The sequence below is a fragment of the Bemisia tabaci genome, chromosome 1 (genome assembly GCF_918797505.1).
Source record: "Bemisia tabaci chromosome 1, PGI_BMITA_v3".
NCBI lineage: Eukaryota > Metazoa > Arthropoda > Insecta > Hemiptera > Aleyrodidae > Bemisia > Bemisia tabaci.
In genome coordinates, this window is record NC_092793.1 from 91732790 (window position 1) to 91755307 (window position 22518).

The 22518-nt window shown below is 38.4% G+C and overlaps 2 protein-coding genes across 3 annotated transcripts in view; both read left to right on the forward strand.

Moving 5' to 3' along the window:
• The window catches only part of Pitslre (cyclin dependent kinase 11B pitslre), a gene marked incomplete at its 5' end in the record, with an annotated part of 53299 nt that extends 34593 nt beyond the window's left edge, over window positions 1-18706 (forward strand). Inside the window, 2 exon segments of the mRNA XM_072306505.1 lie at window positions 6089-6223; window positions 17490-18706. Coding sequence (XP_072162606.1) covers window positions 6089-6172 — 84 coding nt within the window.
• Window positions 17192-22518, forward strand: part of LUBEL (Linear Ubiquitin E3 ligase) — a 197029-nt gene continuing 191702 nt past the window's right edge. For both annotated transcript variants that reach the window (XM_072306495.1, XM_072306497.1), the window contains exon 1: window positions 17192-17424. The gene's annotated coding sequence lies outside the window, so the exon portion shown is untranslated. The remainder of the gene's footprint in view (window positions 17425-22518) is intronic.

Consider the following 22518-nt stretch of genomic DNA (forward strand, 5'->3'; position numbering starts at 1 on the left):
TCCCCGCACCATGTTGTTCACAAAGTAAATACAGTAATACTTCGATATAACGAATTTCTAGGGACCGGCGAAAAAATTCGTTAAATCGAAAATTCGTTACATCGAAAACCGCCGAAAACCCGATTTTAGGCCACAAATTTTTTTGAAATGTTAGGTTTTTTCCGGTTTCGTGTACACCCCACCCCCACCCTTCTGAAACTATGACGATATTTTACGGAAAATCGGCGGGGAACTCCCGGTTAACACTTGATCAGTAAAGCGGTGTTTTCCTCCAAACTGGCCAGGAGCCGTCGCGCGGCGCCACGCAGCGCCCGTTGCCATTTGATTGCGTAAAATATATCGCAGTTATTAGGCCGCCGCAGGACGCAGCACTGCTCCGGGAGCAGTGCCGCGTTCAAAGCAGTACATGGGATCTAATGGGAGACCGGTCGTGCGCCGCGCGTGGCGTTGCAGCGTCAGTTGGAGGAAAACACTGCTGAAAACTGCGCAGCGGTAGTGAGGAGCACACGGCAGGGGTTGAAATCGTACTATGGACACTGTTCACGTAGCTCCTCAATCACCCCGTTTATTCGAAGAAACATGTGCGCCTCGGAAATTCCCAATCCCGCCGTATCGGAAAATGACCTTTGCACCGATACCGACGTACAATACGCGGGTGAAGACAAGCATGCTTTCTCCCCCGCGGTGTTGCCGGTCGCGCGGAAATTCCCGTGCATTCGTTAAATCGAGTTCGATTTACACGGTAAAGTTCGTACTCGGACCGAAGATTTCCTTCGTAAAAGCGAATATTCGTTATACCGAAATTCGTTATATAGAATTTATTTTACATTGAAAAGATAGGGATTTTTTCGGGACCGCGAAAAAAATTCGTTAATTCGAAGAATTTGTTATATCGACGTTCGTTATATCGAAGTTTCACTGTAACATGCAGTAAATAGCCAAGTAGAAGTGCCGATATTGAGATTCTCTTATTTTACACTGCAAAGACTACGACGGTAATGTTTAGTGTGCGATTGAACTCGAGTAGATTATCTTTTATTCTGTCTATAAGCGTGAGTTAGAATTTATGCCAAAAAAAAAATGTTAATATCTTTGTTAAAAGTTACTGGTAGTAATTTTCGTTTTAGGGATCATGTCTCACATGAAATTTTGATGAGCAAACATATCATAATGCTTAAATCTGCGCCTTGTCAGGTCGTCCAATTTTAATGGTAAGTGGATATTTTGATGAATGTCCTTATAGCATTTGTTTCAAAGTGTTATTTGTAGCTCCGCATGATTTGATACTTCTTGCTCATTTACTGGAAGCTAGTAAGGCCTGTGCCATCCGTAGGCTTGCATAGCAGTACATTCAGTATCGAAGAATGAAGAACTTAGGCGGTGAGACGTCACTGTCAGTGTCTTGCTGAGTCTTCTTCCAACTTTATCAAGTGAGGATCTATTTCCTACCTCTGTCCTGTTACTACCATATTTTCATATTTTAGATCACTCTTTACATAGTGCTCAACTGGACTTCATATGTCACACAAAAATACCACTAACAACGAAGTTGATCGGCCAATTTGTAACAGGACCAGGTTTTAGGGAACAAAATTTCAGGGACCCAAAGTGAAAATAATAGAAAAGGTGGGATGAAACATCCTAGAACCAAACCTTTGCAACGATCAGGGGTCGAGAGGGAATTAAAATTAATTTGATCGCCCTCCAAGTTTGTGGACGACCAAGCATCGCTTTCGATCAAAATATTCGCTCAAGAGGCCTGAGCAGGTTAAGGAATTTTGCCTCCCGCAACCCGAACTCGGAGGAAAATTGGGCGGTTATTGTTTTAGTTCGAGAAACAATATACAGTAGCCTGGGCCAACTGGTTATTGACGAGATCGGATATAATTCCAGGCCGAATTGCCATCCCCTCATGAGACAGGAGGGAATTAAAACCCGATCTCGATATTCTTCTTCGAGAGACTGTCATGGGGCTTCCGATTGAATTGATCTGGATCAGCTGCGCTTGTGCCCGCAGAGGCACTGGACCTCACCCACGGATTCTTGCCTCTACTGCTAGTCCGCTTGGGCTGGCCGCTCACTCCTTTCTTTCACTTTGGCATTGTCATCATGCGTTTTTCTCCTTTTACTTTTGTCCTCAGACCTAGCTATTTTTCTCCTGTCATGTTTCGTGCATAAATTGTGGGCTCATCCCTTTCTGACTTTTACATGTCTAAACATCTATTCATCATCGCTGATCAAATGCGCTGATGTAGTTGGCGAGGATGTGACTGTTGTAACTAGCATTTATTCATTCCAGCTATTGAAGCAACAAATTATTTTGTACAATAATTTGTCTGGTACGCATTATCATGATTCTTGTTTTTCACTTCACATTCCCAGCTGGATCAGCCTTTGTTTAAACTCAAATTGTTCATTGCTTGAAGAACCCTTCAATATGTGCATTCTTATGGAGCTCACTGTTCATCAGAAAATGTGTTCGAAAGGTTCCAGCACCAACCAATTCAGTTGCGATCATGAGCCCAATTACTAGGAACCGTTAGCAGTGGGTTATTCATTTATCGTTAATATTTGTCCTCCTATTTAATTTTGGAGTAGGTTAGTGATAATCAAAGGAACATCCTAATTCTCTTCACAGTAAGGAGTTTTATTTCAGTTTTTTCCCGCTGCAATTTTCTGCCACGATTTCTAAGCGATGAGTTTCCTATAAAGTTAGTAATTAGTTCAATCATATAAAACTATAATCGGATACTCATATCAGTTGTTGCATGTAAATAATCTTGAACTCAATGAACTTAATCTTTGTTTGTTTAGTTTCCGGTACATAGAAATTCAAGTGCAAAATTATTATTTAAGGCAAGTGAAGCTTGTGGCATTGAATACTGTTTTTCGGACAGTGAGGAAAATTTATATATAATTTTTTCGTATTCATTACTCGCGGAGCAAACTCCAGTGATAATAGTGTAAACCAAAAAATGGAAGTATCGGTTTTTAGATTTTCGGTTTTTTGGAAATTCTCCTCCACGATGTTTAAGTGATGAGGTTGGTGTTTACAGAACCAATCAGTAACTCAGAAAGGACGTTCTCCCATTGCCACGGGAATGAATGTCTCTTCACCAGATGTGTTCTAGTTTATTCAAAATATGTATCTTAACAACATTTATAGCCCCTAAATTTAGAAGCTTTACTTAGGGCTTTTGATTATATATTCTGGAAAGTGAAATCTAAGTGCTGAAGTACTGAAATTGACTTAAGATATAATAATTGCTGGAGGTATGAAATTGTATGCCCAATTCCCTCAGTATAAGGTAAAGTAATGAAGAGAAAATCGATTTCTTGCCTAAAACCAGTTTTTTTGGTTGAGATTGGTGACTTTTTCCTAATTGTTATCCCTGTCCTCCTTTCCCTCACATGTAGGATTGTAAGCAAACAGAATAAAAAGGAATAAATGAAATGAAAAAATATTAAAAAATACTCAGTTGGAATAGCAGTAAATAAATGAATTAAAGATTAAGAGAGAAATAAGTGGGTACTACAAGAGAAGAAAAAAAAACAATGAAAAATATAAAAAACCAGTGGATAAAACGTGTTTCAATACACAGTAAGAACGGGAATTTGAAGCAAGTCTCTGACTTATTCGAATTGCAAAATTGCGTTCAATTTTAAGAATATGTATATCATAGTTCATAGTCCGATGCATTTAGTATTGACCAAGTGGCTCTGCCCCTTGGCCGCTACGTAGCCCAAGTCCCAGGGTGCTGGGTTCACAAAGGCTGCTTCGCGGTTAGCGAGATTGTCGAAATCGCCCATTGGCAATTAATGAGCAAACAATTTTAATTGAATAACAAAACGATGTTTCACAGAAAAATTTCTTGCCAAACAATATACTAAATGACTTTTGCTTACTCTGAATTTTTTTGATTCCTTTTTTGGAAGTCGACCTTGACAGGGCCACACATGTATAGCTGTCTATGATGGAACAAAGGCCTCTGAAAGTAAAGACTCACTCTATTAAAACTCTGATCTTTGAACTCCCCTTCCTCACTCCTGCCCATCTACAGTCTTACTCTCCTTCCTCATCCTGTCCATCGAGGATCATAAAAATGAGTGCGCCTAACGAATCCAAATGAATCACATATACTTTTTCGAAGTAGCCCGAAGTGTACCTTTACGGAACCTACCGAATAAGGTACATGCGATCGGATCCTCCAACTTTATCGGTATACAAGGGTAATTTGACTTACATTTCAACGCTCTTTCTTTACTGCTAATGTAGGTGAACCGAGAACACTGTAATTGCTGTTTATTTTATTTGTAATTAAATTTTTAGAATGCGTCATTTATTAATATCTTGCCTGGGTTACTGAGCATAATCATTCGCAGAAAGAAGAGGCAGTTTATGAATAACTGAAACTAACTTCTAAATTAATCTAACCTAACATTAAAGTCGCCAATGTACTCTTAAAGTCGTTAACATAATATTTAAGTCGCTGATGTAATATTAAAGTGGCTAATGTAATTTTAAAGTCGCTATTAAAATCTTCAAGTCGCAAACAAAAGCTCATCAGTCACGAGAAGTAAAATATATCAACAAAAGGAAAGGTTTGGAAATTTATTCAAATCACATAATAATAATAATAATTCTATAAATAAAGAAAAAAATTGGTCAGGATTTGAGCGCGCAACCTCCCCACCCGCTATCGGATATGCTTGTCACTCGGCCAAGATGAGAACCTTCCGGGGAGGTGAAATTCAACGGTATATGCCGATCGTACACTCGACAGCAGCGCGCCCTAAGAGGTAAATCTGTAAACTTCAAAAGTACGCCTGCCAAAAGGTATATACGATTAGGCAATTTCTCCTGTTAGTGATACCCCTTCAAAATGATTTAATTAGAAAAGAGAGGATTTTGGGGGAAAGGGGCGTAGAAGCAGGCAAAACCCAGAGGGGGGGGGGGCGAAGAAAAATTCATGAAAACGTGTGATAACAATATTCCAAAAGGAGAAATTGCCGTGGCTCGGGTGAACAATTAATTGACGTGATTGGTTACCGAGCGAAACATATCAAGAAAATGACAAGACAAAAAAACTAACTGGCCATGGCGTTTCATCGTTTTCACCCTCATCTCACTTGCGTGTCAACGAACTGTGCTCGGCTGGTAGTGCATTCAGACGACCTGGTGCAGCCCGCAGGAAGCGAATGAACTGAGGAACGGACAAGGAGGATGACACAACGTGGACTGTTATGCAGGATGCGCAGCCCAGCGCGGCGCGGCGCCTGCTCACTGAGCGATGAGAGGGCATTAGGAGGGAATCAACTGGCGCACAGTGGAACGAGTCTTTGGAAGAAGTCGGACATTAAATTTTTGACAAAAATTCTAAAATTTTACGTTTACCTTGTCACAATTTTAATTTTAAAGGGTACTTTTTATCGAAAATTTTTACGAGAGAACCAACGAAACTAATTTTAAAACATCAACATTTTATATTAATGAAGAAATGCAATTTTGAAGTTTTAAATTTTGTCCGATTTCTCCCATTGATTCGTTCCACTGTGTGGCGTCCAGTAATCGCCTCCTAAGATCGAATATGAATACGAGCGTGTTAGGCATCTCATCATCGAACGTTATGGAATTGGACAGATAATCAATCGAGTTCTAAAATAGGTATCGCTTTTGCCAAATATGCCTCAAGTATCGAGAACTCAGAGCAGGCGCCGGACAAAAGGGTTTGGGTTCGCGAACGACGAGGGCGTTCGAAACAAAGGCCTCTTTATTCGCGAGCGAGGAGGTGATGCCAATGAAATCCTGAAAATCGGTGTTCGCTCTTGAGAATCCTCTCGACCCCTGGCAACGATAGGAGATTGCTTGTCTTCAGTCCTATACCCACATTTTGATTTTGAAAAAGTTGAACAATGCAGTTCCTCAAAGAAATTTCCTGTAAGTCTGTGTCCTCTTTTGCTCTGATGATGAAAAGTTTTTGAACTTCCAAGAAGGAAGGAATGCTGTCTCTGGAAACCTTGCCTTCTCCTCTTCTGAAAGTATGTTTTTAGTTTTCAATGTTGTCAACTCATTTGTGCTTCCTTGCAGGCAGAGGATGATCGCTTTCATATGGGAGGAGTGGCCAATTATCGATCCAATCTGGGCGGTGGAGGTTTTAGTCTCAAGTTTTAAGTCTCCTGTGCAAGTCTTTCAGTAACCATTCTAAATCCTCCCCGGTCTTAGGTAATGTCTCCTTTCCTCTTATTTATTTTTTTTTCTAAGCGTTATTCAGTGTTTAATCAGTATTTAAAATTCTGCTTGGTGAACACCCATGAAACTGAGGCTTTACAAAAAATTCAAGGAAGTAGTTTTTTCTCAGATGTTCCAAACCCCTGAGTCAATGAAATTGAAAGTCAAAGGAAATCGAACGGGTGGTCATTGTTTGGGCAACTCAACCAAATGATACATATGATATCGTAACATTGTTTGCTAAACTTACCTTATTTAAGCGCTAAACCTGGCATTTCATTTTTCTGGTAGCACTAAAGGAAATGATGAATCATTGAGTTTGGTTCAAAGGAGGTTCTCAAATTCTGGTTCAAAATTAAGAGGACAAGCACGATGTAAAATTTCTAAGAAAAAATTATGAGCCTGCCAATTTTTGTTTTTTTGGATTCAGTTAGGTCCTCTGCTGTCCCATAAAAAATTCCCCAAGATTCGGAAGTGAGGTACCCGATTTCGGGGGGAGAAGGGTCCCAAATGGCCCCAAAAATCAGTTTTTGCAAATTATCTTGAATTAAACGTAGAACAGGGACAAATGTCAGGACATCAATTCCGTTTCTGATAAAATTCCCTACAAGAATCATGTTCAATTTTTTTCATGAAACACCCCCCTCCCCTCCCACAACCCGATTCTTCTCCTAAAAATTACCGCTAAATGTCCTTTCTCGGCGGTTTCACGTGTATAACTCGAAAGAGGCAAAATTTTTGGAAACGACACTGTCATAATGTTTTTAAATTTTGAAGAGATATGGTCTGTACAGTTTTTTTTGTGGGACGCCTCTGGACCGTCCAAAAACGGTCGCAACTATGCGGAGTGTGACATACGCTGTCTCGCCTTATGAGGAGGCGGCGGTCGGGCTAATGGGTTATCTACTCTCTAATCGACGCCGCGAAGTGATTGAGTGTAAAATGGGGGAAGTTAGTTGTTTTATTTTGGTTTCTGATGTCTAATTGCTTGTGAAGAAAATGTACCTTTAACCAACACCAATCTTGCGGCCCTCGACACGTAAGGCGAATGCTTAACCTTTGCACCACCAGTGCCCAGAGATTCGCGCGCCGAAAGGCGGGGTACTTATCGATGAAAGGTGTTTTAGGGCGCTTCCTATCTGAATTTCCTCAGCTCTGCAATTTTTTGCTCATCGAAGGATTGGAGGGTACATATATTTTACGGAATTTACCATGATTCGGCCATTTCTGGTCTCCTCTTTCTTCTTATACCGGCCTAAACATGGATTTGAACTTTGAGGGCAAATTTTGCCGAAAAATCCGCATTTTATGGCGCAAAAACCGCACTGTTTACTGCAAAACCCGCATTTTTTGCCAAAATCGGCCCTCAGAGTTCGGCAACTTGATCGGTGAAATCTATGAGCGAACAGCAGGAAGTGAAAATCGATATACTCCACAGCACGGATAAGGCTATGTCTTGTCTTATCTTGCTGATAAAGCCAGTAAAAGTTTCACCAATCAGGCTGCCTACCATGTTTAGGCCAGTATTGGTAGACCCAAATAGAGACCGGAAAGGACCAAATTATGATGAATTCCATAGATCCGAGAAAAGATCTTGAAAAGATCCGAGGATACCTTACGGGCAACCAAAATGGACTTTTGGCGAAGGTCTGCAGGGATCTCGCGGAGAGAGCGCGTTCGTAATGAACGAGTGCGTGGAATAATGGGAGTTGAGGAAGATATTGTGCCGATATCAAAACCAGGCAGCTGGTTTGGTATGGACATGTGCAGAGAATGGCAGATAGTAGGTTGCCCAGAAAGGTATTTGATTGGGTTCCTCCCGGAAGAAGGCGGCGTGGACGTCCAGTTAAAGGTTGGCGGAAGGGAGTGGAGGGGGAGATCAGACGGTGTAATCTGCCCGATGATTTGTGGGAGGATCGATTCTGATGGCGATTTGGAGCCGCAGAGCGCTTTAGTGCGCTGAGATAGCGCGCTTGATAGCGGCTTGATATATATATATTTATATGATGAATTCCATAAAACATATACCTTCAATGAGCAAAAAATTGTAGAGTTGAGGAGATTCAGTTAGGATGGGCCCAAAAACAGCCCTTATCGGTACCCCTCCTTTGTCGTGTCCTTAATATTGTTCTTAATATTCCATTTGTGTATTTTTGAAAAGTTTTTGGAAAGATTTTGCGAGTCTATGTGTTATAAGTGAAGAACATTCGCTGTTCAAGTGCACCTTTACTCTATCTTCATTGTTAACCGTTTCGAAATCGATTGAGGTAATTTCGAATCCTCTTGTTTCAAGTCAGTAACTCACTCGGGCTGGCTATGCCCCTCAACTTTTTGGCTATCAAGTATGTAGTTCCTCAACTAGTTTCAAAACAAGCCTACAGGAACTTGAAAACAATCTAAAATTATCAAAATGAGCATGAATTTCCATGGTAGAAAAAATCAGAAAGATCGAGAACTTTTATCTAGGCTTCTCTAGTACCCCCAAATGCTCTCACGAAAGTTTCTAATCGAGGACTTTCGATTAAAGGGTGGGTCCTGACGTTAAAAGAACTGTAAACTTTACTAAACATCGAGGAGGAACTATCTACTTTTTCACCCATAAAATCAAAAGTCCTAGTGTCAACAGAAGTGGGTTTTGACTTTGCTTTAAAACTACACATATACTTGTTTTGTGGTATAGATGCCGGACCCGATTTTTTGAAGAACCAGCGAAAAAACATAAAAACAAACGTGACAAGGTCAAGGTCATCGAAACCTTTTAGGTGAGGTCCACTTTATTAATCGAGTGTGGCAAAAGCTCGCAATGCCCATGACTTAGATAATAAAGTTATGATTCGTTGAGGCATTTGCAGGTGAAGGACACTATCATCACACCTACAATTGAGATTTCAAGATTGTTAGTGCATATTGATCATGATACATCTCTAGGAATCCCTAAAGTCAGAAGAATCATCGCAAGTATGGAAGAAATTTTTTCGTACATTGAAAATTCATCAGAATGCCAATTTGAATTTATAGAACTTTTAGAGAAAGAGAAAAAATGTATTCCTGCCGAAAAGACCATTACTAAGCACCATACAGGGTGTCCCAAAAGTCTGTACCCTCCTCGTAACTTTTGAACGGTTAGAGATAGAAAAACGAAACTTTGGGAATGTTTCTATCTTGAAGGGGTCCATCTTCTAAGGGGGTCAACATTTTTGTCCCCCCCCTCAGGGGGGGCGCGGGGGCCCCCAACTTTTCTTTTTCAAATGGTAACCCCTATCTTGTGATACATCATTAGAAAGAGCATAAGAAACTAAGAATTTTGGCGCAAACCGCAAATCAATATCTTGATTTTTGACAGAGTTATGATTGGTCAAAGGTCAAATTTGACCTATTTTCAGAAAATCATATCTCCAGTTCAAATCATCGTAAAGAAAAAAATAAAACGGGAAAATTCACCAAATTGTAAGCACTTTCAAGTAAAAATCACAGAAATTAATTCAAACTAATTTTAAGGGGGGGTTTCGGACCCCCAAATACGTCATTTTAAAGGTCATACGATATTCTCGCGAAATGAGCCAATTTCCCCTTACTTTTCCCCAACATTATATTAGTAAGTTCAAAATTAGTTCAACATTGCGTTTTCAAGTCCCCAAATTTCGAGCAAAGTTCAAAAAACGAAATTTAAGGTGATTCAATTCAACCATTTAAATTTCATTTTTTTTAAAAACTTTGTTCGAAATTTGGGGACTTGAAAACGCAATGTTGAACTAATTTTGAACTTACTAATATAATGTTGAGGAAAAGTAAGGGGAAATTGGCTCATTTCGCGAGAATATCGTATGACCTTTAAAATGACGTATTTGGGGGTCCGAAACCCCCCTTAAAATTAGTTTGAATTAATTTCTGTGATTTTTACTTGAAAGTGCTTACAATTTGGTAAATTTTCCCGTTTCATTTTTTTCTTTACGATGATTTGAACTGGAGATATGATTTTCTGAAAATAGGTCAAATTTGACCTTTGACCAATCATAACTCTGTCAAAAATCAAGATATTGATTTGCGGTTTGCGCCAAAATTCTTAGTTTCTTATGCTCTTTCTAATGATGTATCACAAGATAGGGGTTACCATTTGAAAAAGAAAAGTTGGGGGCCCCCGCGCCCCCCCTGAGGGGGGGGACAAAAATGTTGACCCCCTTAGAAGATGGACCCCTTTAAGATAGAAACATTCCCAAAGTTTCGTTTTTTTATCTCCAACCGTTCAAAAGTTACGAGGGGGGGGGGGTACGGACTTTTGGGACACCCTGTATATATTATAATTTCGTCTAGTCAAGGCAAAGGTACGTTCATATGCTTTGAAAATAGGTGACGAATTTTGAACCGCTGCCTGGTACTCCAGTCAAAAGAAGTCGAGTCTAAAGATTGTCTCAGAATTTTCTTATAAGCAGCAAAAATAAGTCTGGTGAAGTTTGTCACATACCTCCCATCGATTTATTTCTTGATTTTTCCTCTTCCTCATTTCCTCAATTTATAAATCAAGTTTACAATAATATTTGTTTGATATCATATATTCTATGATATTTATTGAATAAATACTTTTGTCCGTAACCAAGATAATAAAACTTACTTTTTAGCACCAATTAATGAGAATTATAAGGACCGGTAGTCCAACCGCCGCGCCGGGTGTGAGCCTCCTCACGAGGCGAGACGGCGCATGTCGCACTCCGCATAGTTGCGGCCATTTTTGGAAGGTCCCAAGGCGTCCCACAGAAAAAACTGGAAAGACCATTTCTCTTCTACATTTAATGAGGAGAAACATTATGACAGTACACATCCTTTTTGAAAACTTTGCCGCTTTCGAGTTACACACATGAGCACGTTGGTGAATGGAGCAGCCCATATTTCTAAGGGAACCAAGCAAAAATAAAACATTTTGATTCCACCAATTCTGTAAAGAGCTTCACCAGTTCTTTATTTTGGTAGATTGCCATTGCATCAATGTAACCCTCTAAAATTTCATAACAAAAGCTTGGCCAATGGTGATGTAAACAGAGTGACTGCAGAACTCCGATACTGCGTTTCCTACTTATCAGTCGTACACACGGTCAAGTCACACCTACTTACTTATTTTCTGCAGTGATAAAGATTATGTGAGAGAAAACTTGTGAAATAGGCCTTGTCTCCACGGGACGTTTTCATGGGATTTGTCCCAAGTTCGAATCGCAGGAATGAAACTTCTGGGATTTTTCCCAGTTACCGTCTCCACGGGACGGGGCTCATACAGTCCTGCGACTAGTTTGCGCAGGAAGATAACTTGGTTTAAGTCGAGTATTTAACATGGATTAAAATAAAAATTGCACTCAATTGACAATTAGACACATGATTGTAACTAAACAAACATGAACAATGGAGTATTCAACAAAATATCGCATAATTCGTTTACACTTCTTCTTCTCTTAGTGGGTCCCAAGGGTAAAAGGACCATGCTTGGTACTGGGAAAAATATTGATTAACTCAATATTTTTCCCAACTTCATAAGTGGGATTTTTCCCTGGGACAAATCCCGTGAAACAGCCCGTGGAGACAAGGCCTTACAAGTACAGTGTTGTTATGTCGAAAACATCATTTCGGCGACTTGCCCAAATGATACATTCTTTTCGGCAAGCCGCTCATATGATTCACATCCAATCAAACTTTTGAAGTACAAAATTTGAATCTTTTGAGGTTGTGCAAACGCCTCGAAAATTACATTGATCTAAATTTGGGAAAACAAGTCATGCAGCTCGGGTGCAAGTTCTTAAGGTGGCCCAATCAAAAGTGAAAAAGTGTTCTAGTATGATGTTTTTGGTCTAATCCCTTAAACTTGATTCATTCCAGTATAAGAGACTCCGTACACCTAGTTGCAGCCAACTAAACAAGGTCTGAACTAGAAATAAACGTCTCTCGTTTTCTCTTCAAAATATGTGGAAAACACTTATGGGAAGGTGGAAAATTAACTTTTTGATAAAATACCAACAAGTATTTTTAACACAGATCAAATGGCGTTTAGATAATACAAATGACGTCATTTGTATTTTTGCTGTGTGGCCCATGTTAATTGTGAACACTCATATTGTGTTCAAGATTTGATTTACAGACTCCCCTTTGTGTGATTGGTTCTTCTTGTGCAATTTTGAAGAGAAAACACTTTTCTCTTCCAAATTGCACGATGCTGCTGTGCAACCAAAGTTGCATGCAGGGGTGCAGAAAATGCTCGATCATGCGATGAAAAATGTGGAAAGACCCCAATTTTGTGGAAAGTCCCAAAACATAAGGGTAAGAGCTAAAATTTTTAAGGGTTAAAAAAATGTTACACGTTCTCCATTAGTCTGCGTAGAGATTCGCGATACTAGTGTTTTGCAGTGGACAACCCAAACAACGCGACTCTCGGGAAATTTCGATCTACTCCTGGAGAGGGGAACGTTGGCTGGTTGATTCTAATTGATCAAGTCTTGTCTCTTGCTTTAACTTCTGATGAATTTGTCGTTTCACAATCGGGAAAAAACTTGAAGACCTCTCTGCTTTCCATTCTAATGTGTGGCAGGCCTTCCACATTTTCAGAGCCTTTCCACATTTTCAGAGCCTTTCCACATTTTCTCCAACAGGATGAAAGTCAATGAAAAGTTGTTGAAAGATGATACAAAATTTGAACGGCCTAGAGAAGTGCACTATTTTTAGCATCCTTCCACAACTTGCGATTTTTTTACGTTTCCTCCGCGTTTCCAGTAGTTCTTTCAGATTTCGGCCTGAAATCTTGGAAAACCGTTCTTATTTTTCTCAATTAAAGTGAGTAGCAGGGCAATTTCGATATAATCCTTCCTCTTTTGAAGGTTGGCAACCAACATGTAAATTTCAACCTGTAGGTGAAATGTCTTCAGTTGACACTCAGATTTCCTTTTAGGTTGAGTTTAGGGGGGGACATTAAAAAATAGAAGAAAGGAGTTCTCAGTATTGCATACTTTTGAAGGATACTTTAAAATAGTAAGTTCAAAGTAATTTTACAGTAGTAATTTTGAAGTGCATTATTTTTAAACAGGTGTACATTTCAATGAGATGAAGGACCTGCAAACAAAAATATCAAAAGAAAATTGTTTTGTAGTCTGTAAATAGTTCCTTTCGAGGACCTCATCATTCAAATTAGTTGGGAAAAATAATGAATCATAAAAACCAAAAATCAGTTTAACCAATCTGTATTATTCTAAATGGTTATGAGGGCGTCAAACTGTTTTGTACTAACTAACATTTGCATGTAAGAAAGCAATTAGCTTAAATAATTTTTTATATTTAATTATCTTCATTATACTAAACTGTCAGTTAGGTTATTTCAGTGGATAGAACTAATTAGATCAGACGCGACCAAGATAGGTAAACAAAATTAGAACCAGCCAATTTAAAATTTGCTCTGCCCGATGAATTTCTAAGTAATTAGATAATTATGAGAAAAATTCATTACCACAAATAACTGGCCAATTTTGTGACCAATTTTGTACTGCCCAAATTTAAATTCAAAAGGTTTGTTGATTTCTAGTTCCCAATTTAAATTTACAGTACTAAAAAAATTATGGTAGCTTCAGTATCTCTACAGGCTTAAAAAGCAAGGAACTTCATCAGGTTAGGGAAATCAGAGAAAAATCCTGGAATTTAATGAAAATAGCAGGAATTTTGAAAAATGTTGAAATTTAAAATCTGAAAAAACACCATTTTGTCCTCTCAATCAAACAGAGTCTCAGTCTGGTTCAGGATTCCCTCAGAAAAAGTATAATAGAGGAATACTATACCGGGTGTCCATAAAGTAACTGAAAAGTGGGTATAATTTTTGAACAAAAAAAGATAGAAGGTCGCGGTTTGTGGCATTCTTCATCATGCAAAAAGAGAGATTTTTCGATGGGGGGGTTTTTCTTGGTGGACCCCCCTGGGGGGCTCCAGGGGGGGCAACCTTGAGAATTCAAATAGCAACCCCCATTTTTTTAGTCATTGTTAAAAAGAACTTAAAAAGACACGAAAAATGGCGCAAAAAAAATTAAAATCGGTTCCCTCGTTCAAAAGTTACAGCTGGTCAAAATTTTAAATTGACCACTTTTCAGAAAATCGCCGTTGAGCTCCTAAGTATCGAAAAAACAAAACCAAACCAGGAATGAAAAGTTTAAAAAGTGTCTTGTAGGAAAAGGAAAAACAACTGATGTTGTCACAAGTTTGGATGGCACTGTTTCAAAATAAAATGTTGGAAAATTCAACGTTGCAGCAAATTTGAGGAAACGCAAAAAATGAAAATTCCAGAAACTGTTATCTTTTAAATACCCTCTAGTTTAAGGAAATTAATGGTATCGACCTTAATTCCTTTATCTGGCCAAGTAAGAGCAATAATTTGCTGACTTTAAAGTTGGTGTGACTGATCAAGGGAATTTAGCATACTGATTTCAGCTTTGTAAATAGTGTCACCGATCAGATAGTGCATCAGGTGTTACCTAAAAGATCGATGCCTCAAATCGTGAAGTTGAATCTGTCAATAAGATAATCTCAACTCAGATAATAATCAAGAGTAGAACGGCGTTTTCGGAATTGAAAGCGTAGCAGATATCCTTCTTGCCAACTTGGAGTGCCAGGAATTAGAGAATTAAAATTATTCTTGGATTTTTAATTTTCAGAGAGAGAAATGTCAAAAATGTCAACCGCCCCCACCCCATCAAGATAAACCATGTTTTTTTTGCTCGCCAAGTTTGCAGAGGAAAAATTGCTCAATTTTTCTTTTCTTCTTATTTATCGTTAAATTTGAGAAGGAGGACCTTGAAAATCTCTAAAGCATCCCAAAGGAGGAGTGCTTTTTCACACTGGCTTCATTTTTTGATAGTACACTTAATCCTGTGATGTTGCATACTCTACGATTGAAAGTGCCCCGCTTGACAACTTTAAAGTCAGCAAATTATTGCTCTTACTTGGCCAAAGAAAGAAATTAAAGTTGATACCATTAATTTTCTTAAACTAGAGGGTATTTAAAAGATAACAGTTTCTGGAATTTTCATTTTTTGCGTTTCCTCAAATTTGCTGCAACGTTGAATTTTCCAACATTTTATTTTGAAACAGTGCCATCCAAACTTGTGACAACATCAGTTGTTTTTCCTTTTCCTACAAGGCACTTTTTAAACTTTTCATTCCTGGTTTGGTTTTGTTTTTTCGATACTTAGGAGCTCAACGGCGATTTTCTGAAAAGTGGTCAATTTAAAATTTTGACCAGCTGTAACTTTTGAACGAGGGAACCGATTTTAATTTTTTTTGCGCCATTTTTCTTGTCTTTTCAAGTTCTTTTTAACAATGACTAAAAAAATGGGGGTTGCTATTTGAATTCTCAAGGTTGCCCCCCCTGGAGCCCCCCAGGGGGGTCCACCAAGAAAAACCCCCCATCGAAAAATCTCTCTTTTTGCATGATGAAGAATGCCACAAACCGCGACCCTCTATCTTTTTTTGTTCAAAAATTATACCCACTTTTCAGTTACTTTACGGACACCCGATATAAAGGCTTTAATAGGTGTAAACACATATATGTACAAAAAAAAATAGACCAAGTTTTACATAACCAGTTTTTATACGAGGTATATACCTCGTTTAAAAACTTCATATGGCTTTATAAGCCATCGAATTTAAGTGTATGAATTTTCCATATGACTGAGAAACTCGGTTGAGGATTTCTCTACCCACACTAAACTCTGCTCATCGAGTTTCTCGGTGGTATGGGAAAATCCTTACATAAAAATTCGATGGCTGATACCTCGTGAAAACTGCATTTCTCGTAAATGACAGCCAAAATCAAACTTTTGATTTAAATATGCACAAAAACGAGAGTGCTGAGCAATATGTCCGTAAATGCACTGCTCGAATCTCTGCCGCTGGAGGCCTTCGGGTCGGCTTGAAAGTGGCGTTCGCAACTAGCCGCCAGGAGTAAAATTTGAGAGTTGCTGGGTGGCTAACGGTAGAGGGCGTGAGCCACGCTGCTAATGCGGTTCCTGCTGAAGTTTGGCATTCTGATTTGTATTGCATCTTAGAGTGTTCGAGCTTCAAGTTGGGAGTCCCAATTTGAAGCTCACCCGATTAATTGAAGCTTAATTTAAGCACATCTGATGATCGCTAACTAGCGTGAAACCGGTAGTGGCGCTAACAACAGCTGACGCCTATTTCTTTACCCACATCAGGGACCAGTTCTATAGGACCCTGGACTCCCACCGTCAATGTAAAAATTCGTGAGCAGGTACTAGTGCTACTATCTCGTGTAGGACCCTCGCAACTCACTGCTGTTATCAGTTGTTGGACTTCACAAAAATCCGTAGGATCGCGTATATCTGCCATAAATCGAATTTTTTACCCTATCATAATGTGCGGCCGGCCCCTCCTTGTCGTGAGGGGTCGGAAAACGCCAAAAATAGACTTATTTTTCAAGAATTTAGCCGCCTTATGTGATATTTTTCAATCATCGGCTTAACCTCACTTTTGGAGTGGGCGATGGATGAGTCGAGGTCCGGAGGGAAGGATCCTCTGAGTTTACTAGGGTCCTACGCGAGAATGCGCTGCAATCACCCGCTCACAACAGAAAAGCGTCCTATAGAACTCGTCCCTGCCCACACCCAACTTGCCTCAATTGAGTGTCTGGGTCGTATAGGAAAATTCATACTTAAAAATTCGATAGCTGATGCCTCGTTTAAAGTGCCTATTTTTTGCACTGAAATTGATACAAGACATTTTTCATTCTCAGTTCTGAATGTATGAATTGTTTATGTAAAAAGTTGGGTAATTTAGATTATTTTGTTCACACGGAAAACTTAGGAAAATCAAAAAATTTATTTCTGCCAAGTCTGTAGACACCCTGTTGCTTGGTTCAATTTTTTTTTGCTCTTGGCTGCTCCCATTTGTTTTAGTTTTTTTTAATGCTTATTTTTATTTTAATTGCAGTCAAAATCTAATTTCTCAGCCTGTTGTAATGCAAAAAAAGTATATATTAATGAATATAGCTTAGTCACAAAGATGCAAGGCGAAGAAATTACCACAGAGTCTGGAAGAAACACGTACATCCTATTCAGTATTTGTAGTCCAGGAAATGATATTCGACCCTCGCAATTAAAGTGAAGAGTCTCTTATTTGTGGGTGAAACTACTGAATCAAGAAATAGCAAGAAACCACCTGATAAGGTAAAATCAAAGAACATCTCTACATTTATCCATGTATTTCAAGCCCCTGTTTTTCAAAATTTCAGCTCTCAAGACAGAGGTGCGTATGCTGCAAAGAGGTATTGCCCCCCGATGCAACTCTCAAGATAGTTCTAACCAAAGTTTGTTGACTGGCGGCTACCGAACAAATGAGCAGAAAAGAGTCTTTGAGCATTATTAATGCAATTTGGTAGCAGATCTTCCTAGCTTCTCCCCCTGCTTTCCATTTGTTTGTTTGAATTCCTCTCGTGAAGTATTGGAGTGTAATATAAGTTTCCTTTGATCTCTTTCTTTACCTTGCGCAATTCTCATCTCCTATTTCATGCTTCGCTATGCTAGGATCATTGATAGTGAGTTTTGAAGTGGAGGTCATTTGGGAGGCAGAAATTTTTGACTATAGGTAGGCTGCTTTTAGATATTGCAATCTTAAAAAATCTTGAAAAAAAAGCTAATTTTTCTCCAAGGACCTCAAAAAACAGAGTGTATACTACACACAGGAGCTTACAATATATGGGCAAATACAGTGTATGTTCCCATATCAAAATTCCTTGCAGAATATGTCAAGTACGTTTGAAAAGTCAAAAGCAACCGTCAAGAGAGATATAAGTGCTTTTAGTTTACCTTAGAATTAGTAAATTTAAATCTTCAGCACATGTATAAATCATAATGAACACAGCTCTTGCTGACCATTGAAAACTCAACACTTTGGCAATTGACTATATAGTTTGGTTCCACTAAAATCTCCGTTTTTCTTTGAAGTAACGTAATGATAACTGTACAGTTGTCCAAAGAAAATCAGGACCCTGAAAAAATTATTATACCGTAAAGTAACGAGCAATGAATTTAGTGCTTGAATTAACTCCATTTTGGCCAGACTTGGTTTCTGGGCAAGTGAGGAATCCTAATCCTTGAACATACTAAAGAATAATAAATTGATCTTGTTGAACTTGCAAAATGGTGTTACTATGTGGGCCATTCTAGTATTATGTAAAGTATTTTGGCCAACTTTTTGACCTCCTCTCTCCGCTTGCAAGGCACCCTTTAAACTACTTTTCACCTGCCTTTTTGAATCATGTAGCACTGGCCTAATCCTCCTCCCCATCAATTTTAAGAAAATTAACAAAGCAAGCCTGAAAAATAACTTAAGAGTTTTGAATTAGATTTTGATGAGAAACACAAAGGAAAGGAAGCCATAAGTTTAAATTTAAGTCTCTTCTACTGATGTAAATCTGTTAAAAGTACCAAATAAATATTGTTCGAAATATTTTGTATTAGTTTCTCTCGAAGAAATGGTTTAATCTGAACAGAATTAGAAGCTGTAAAATTGAAGTATAATGCAAGATGGGAAAACTTGAAATAAAACAAAACGAAAAGTTCTAAGTTGGAACTTTCCTAATTGTGTTTCATACTTTCAGTTTTCGGAAATTGCTTGTCACCCCGATAGTGAAGACAGAATTAAACTCATCCTAATTGTAATTTTGGCCAAGACCATCATCAGGTGACAATGGCGTTAGATGAAATGGCCATAGTGTAAGTTTAATGTTATTTTCATTATCGGGTGATAACAAATTTCTGAAAAGGGGTGTATGCAAAATCGGCCAAATTACCCCCCTCGTGGATTTTGACCAATTTTCAATACGTTAACCCTTCGTATAGGATGCGCCTTTCTCCAAAATCTCAAGGCCTGAAATGAATTTATTTCTGCGTAGCAGCGCTGCCAAGTTAAAAACCGTTGAGTTCCATATCTTTTGAACAACAAAAAAATTGACGTGCGGTTTGCGCTAAAATCCTTCAAATATTACGTTCTTTTGAAATATGCATTCAATTTGATCGTTAAGGTAATTTCAGATTGTAATGATGCCATTTTTCACACTTTCGTAAGGGCCAATTTTTTTTCAACCCGAGTACGTTGTCAAATGCTGGATTCTCAATTTGAACAAAAAGCTGTTCATTTTATTTGCCGTACTTTTCCGTAAATTTTGATATTTCACACCTCCCAGGGAAACAATAGGTATGCGAGATATGAGTTATCAAAGTTTACGCTTTGAGCGCGTCGTCGTCTGCACACCCCCTCCATTGCCACTAACAAGCCTCAGGAGGTTCTGCGTATTTTCCATTTCTGGTCTGGCCTTTTAAAAGGCCTAAGATGAATTTTCAGGGGCTTTAAAGTTCATTGTTGCCATTTTTGAGCCATTTTTAGGGTTTTTTTCAATTTTACCAAAGTAAAACTTAGTTCAAACTTAAAATAAAGTTAAACGTTTTATAAATAAATTCACATAAATCATATAAAAATAGGAGATAAATTATTTGAAACAAATGTTAAGTTTTGACACTAATTTTCAGAAAATGTTGAAGGAAATTAGAAAATTTTGAAAAAATTGTTAGAATGTTCTGAAATAATTTTAAGAAAGTTTTGACGGAATTTTACGATTGAAAATTTTTTATGAATACTCAACAGACATTCCAATTAAATTTTACGGATATCTTACTTGAATTTCAAAAGATATTGAGAAAAAGTATTTGACAGGGAATGATGAAAAAATATGTTAGCTATCAACACAAAGTTTCGAATACATCATTACTAGTGCTGCAACCTCGCGTAGGATCCTCGTAATTAACTGCCATTATCAGATGTTGGACTTTACAAAAATTCTGTAGGATCTTCCCTTAATCGGTGTCCTCACCTAATTTTACTGAGCGGCGGGCTTCTTTTGGCCGAGAGGCGTCGGCAAACGTCAAAAGTGCATTTTTTTCAATAATTCAGCCACCTTACAGGTTATTTTACCATTATCAGCTTTGCCTCACTCGTAGAGCGGTCAACGGATGGGTCGAGGTTCCGGGGGGGGGGGGGATCCTACGCGAGATTGCGCTGCGATCGGCAGTTCGGCGTCCTATAGAACTCGTCCCTGATCTTGTCAAATTGTTTCCCCTCCAATGAATGGTAAATATGACCAATTAAAACGGAACTTGCATCAGTTTCGTTCAGAGCCTGCTAACCAGATAAAATTAGCCAACGGTGCAAATTGCCTCTCAAGGACACCACATTTTGACAGCAGCAGCAGTAGGAATTGCACTTAACATAAAACTACAATAAATAGTGAGACAAAAGGATTTGGCATGAATTCAACAGGTGGATGATGCACTTGCCGGACATTGTAGACAGCTGGGAAACATAGGAAACTTGGAGATTAGCAAAGAGATGTATGTGCCACTGATTGTGAGACGGAATGCAGTGTCTGTTTTTTGTAGTATTGACAAGTGAGAAGAGATTTCAGAAAAGCAGGATTCCACAGTGCCTAAAATTTTTTCATAGTTTTATTTCACTTGACTAATTTATTCCCTTTATTGCAGTGTTTTTTTTTATTTTTTAATCTCATTGATTTTTTAAGTGAGAATCTTATGCAAGGCTAGGCAGATACGCCTCTCCCCTCCCCGTGGAAACTAGTAAAGCAAGCTCTGCCATCCCTTCCCCCCCCCCCCTCTTACACTCACGTAATACTTGAACGGCCCCAATGTTCTATGTGGAATTTTTATGAAGAAATATGTATTGAGGTATGCACTTAATTTCTTGCCTTGTCTTGTGATCCGTCACTCATCCAATCTTTAGAGATCTAATAATATCACCACTGTTTCGTTCTAAGTTGTGATGATTTCAATCTGGTACGTCAAATGAAACAAATTGTGCAGCCAAAAATTTTACAAGCTTTATGTTTTTTCAAGCTGTCATCTTTGGCGACCACATCATGTTATTTAAATTGCCCTCTCGTTTTTTCATGCCAGTAGATATTAAGTGGTGACTCCTTCGAAACAATGTAAGAGGAGGGTTATTATAATTATTTTGTAGCTTTTGTCTTTCAAAAAAAAAATAATAATAATTAAAATCCTGTGAGTAGCTGATATTGATGTTTATTCTACGGTCTTTTTTTTATTTTACTATCATTTTCACAAAGCAATACGGTTTTTTCCCCTCCGCTGTTCATATCTTTTCTTCATTCTTCAGTACATGAAGACTGCGAAGTGTTGCTGGTTTATGAAACATACCATTGCTGGAATCAATACAAAGTAATAAAAATATCAGTTGAAATCGATTTTTTCCCTCTGCTTTCAAAGGAGTAGTCATATTTAACTTTCCTTACATTCTGAATTCGTACTGGGTTGAATCCTAAATTTACCCAAATCCGAATCCCAAATTTTAACCTTCGAATCCTCGACTCTGAATCCGAATCCACCGCAAATCGTTCACTTTTCAGAAACTCTGCACTTTTTTCTAAATTTTTTTTCCAACGATAAGGACTAAAGGAATGAAGACCTAAAAAAAAGGACTCTTCGCGATTTTAGAACCTTTGGCAACAATCGGGAATCTTCGGAATTCGACTTCATGGCAAGAATTTTGAAATTTCAGAGGATTTGCGAATTCGTGTTTGAGCATTTTTGACACCGAATCCTGAATCCGCATCCCAACACTATTCTGAATACTCAGTGGGAATAATAAATTTAATTCATAACAATTGGTTGGGGTCAAAGAACCCGAGGAGGGAATCAGAAGACTCCTAAATGCGTTTGGTGTGTTGGTTTTAAAATGTAAACGAACTTGAGGATATTATTCTCGGCGATTATTCAGTATTAACAGCTCACTTTGATGAACTCCTTTCGGTAATGTTAGTATTCTCTTGTGTTTCCAAATGTACTTATTGAGCTAAAATCTACAGTGCGTGAGCTTATCATTCTCAGCAAAGCTGCTATCTCTTGAGCATTCTAACTGTACAATCAGTGATATTCAAGGGCTAAATGGACAGTCGCTATGTATGCGCACATAGTCAGACTGCTCGGTAGGAACTGCTTGTGTGACAGCTGCTTAATGATTCAGTACTATTAGTTCACAAATCATGAGTTTTTTTTATAAAACCAGTATTCTCTCAAATGTTCGAAGCTGATTGGTTTAGAATCAAGCTTCGTTCTGAATTTCAGTGTAAAACAATTACCTGCAGTTTTAGTGTATTTTCCGAAGGAAATACACTATTGCGTTTTTGAAAATTCAGAGTGCTATTAGAAGAATTCACTACATTTTCTGTATGC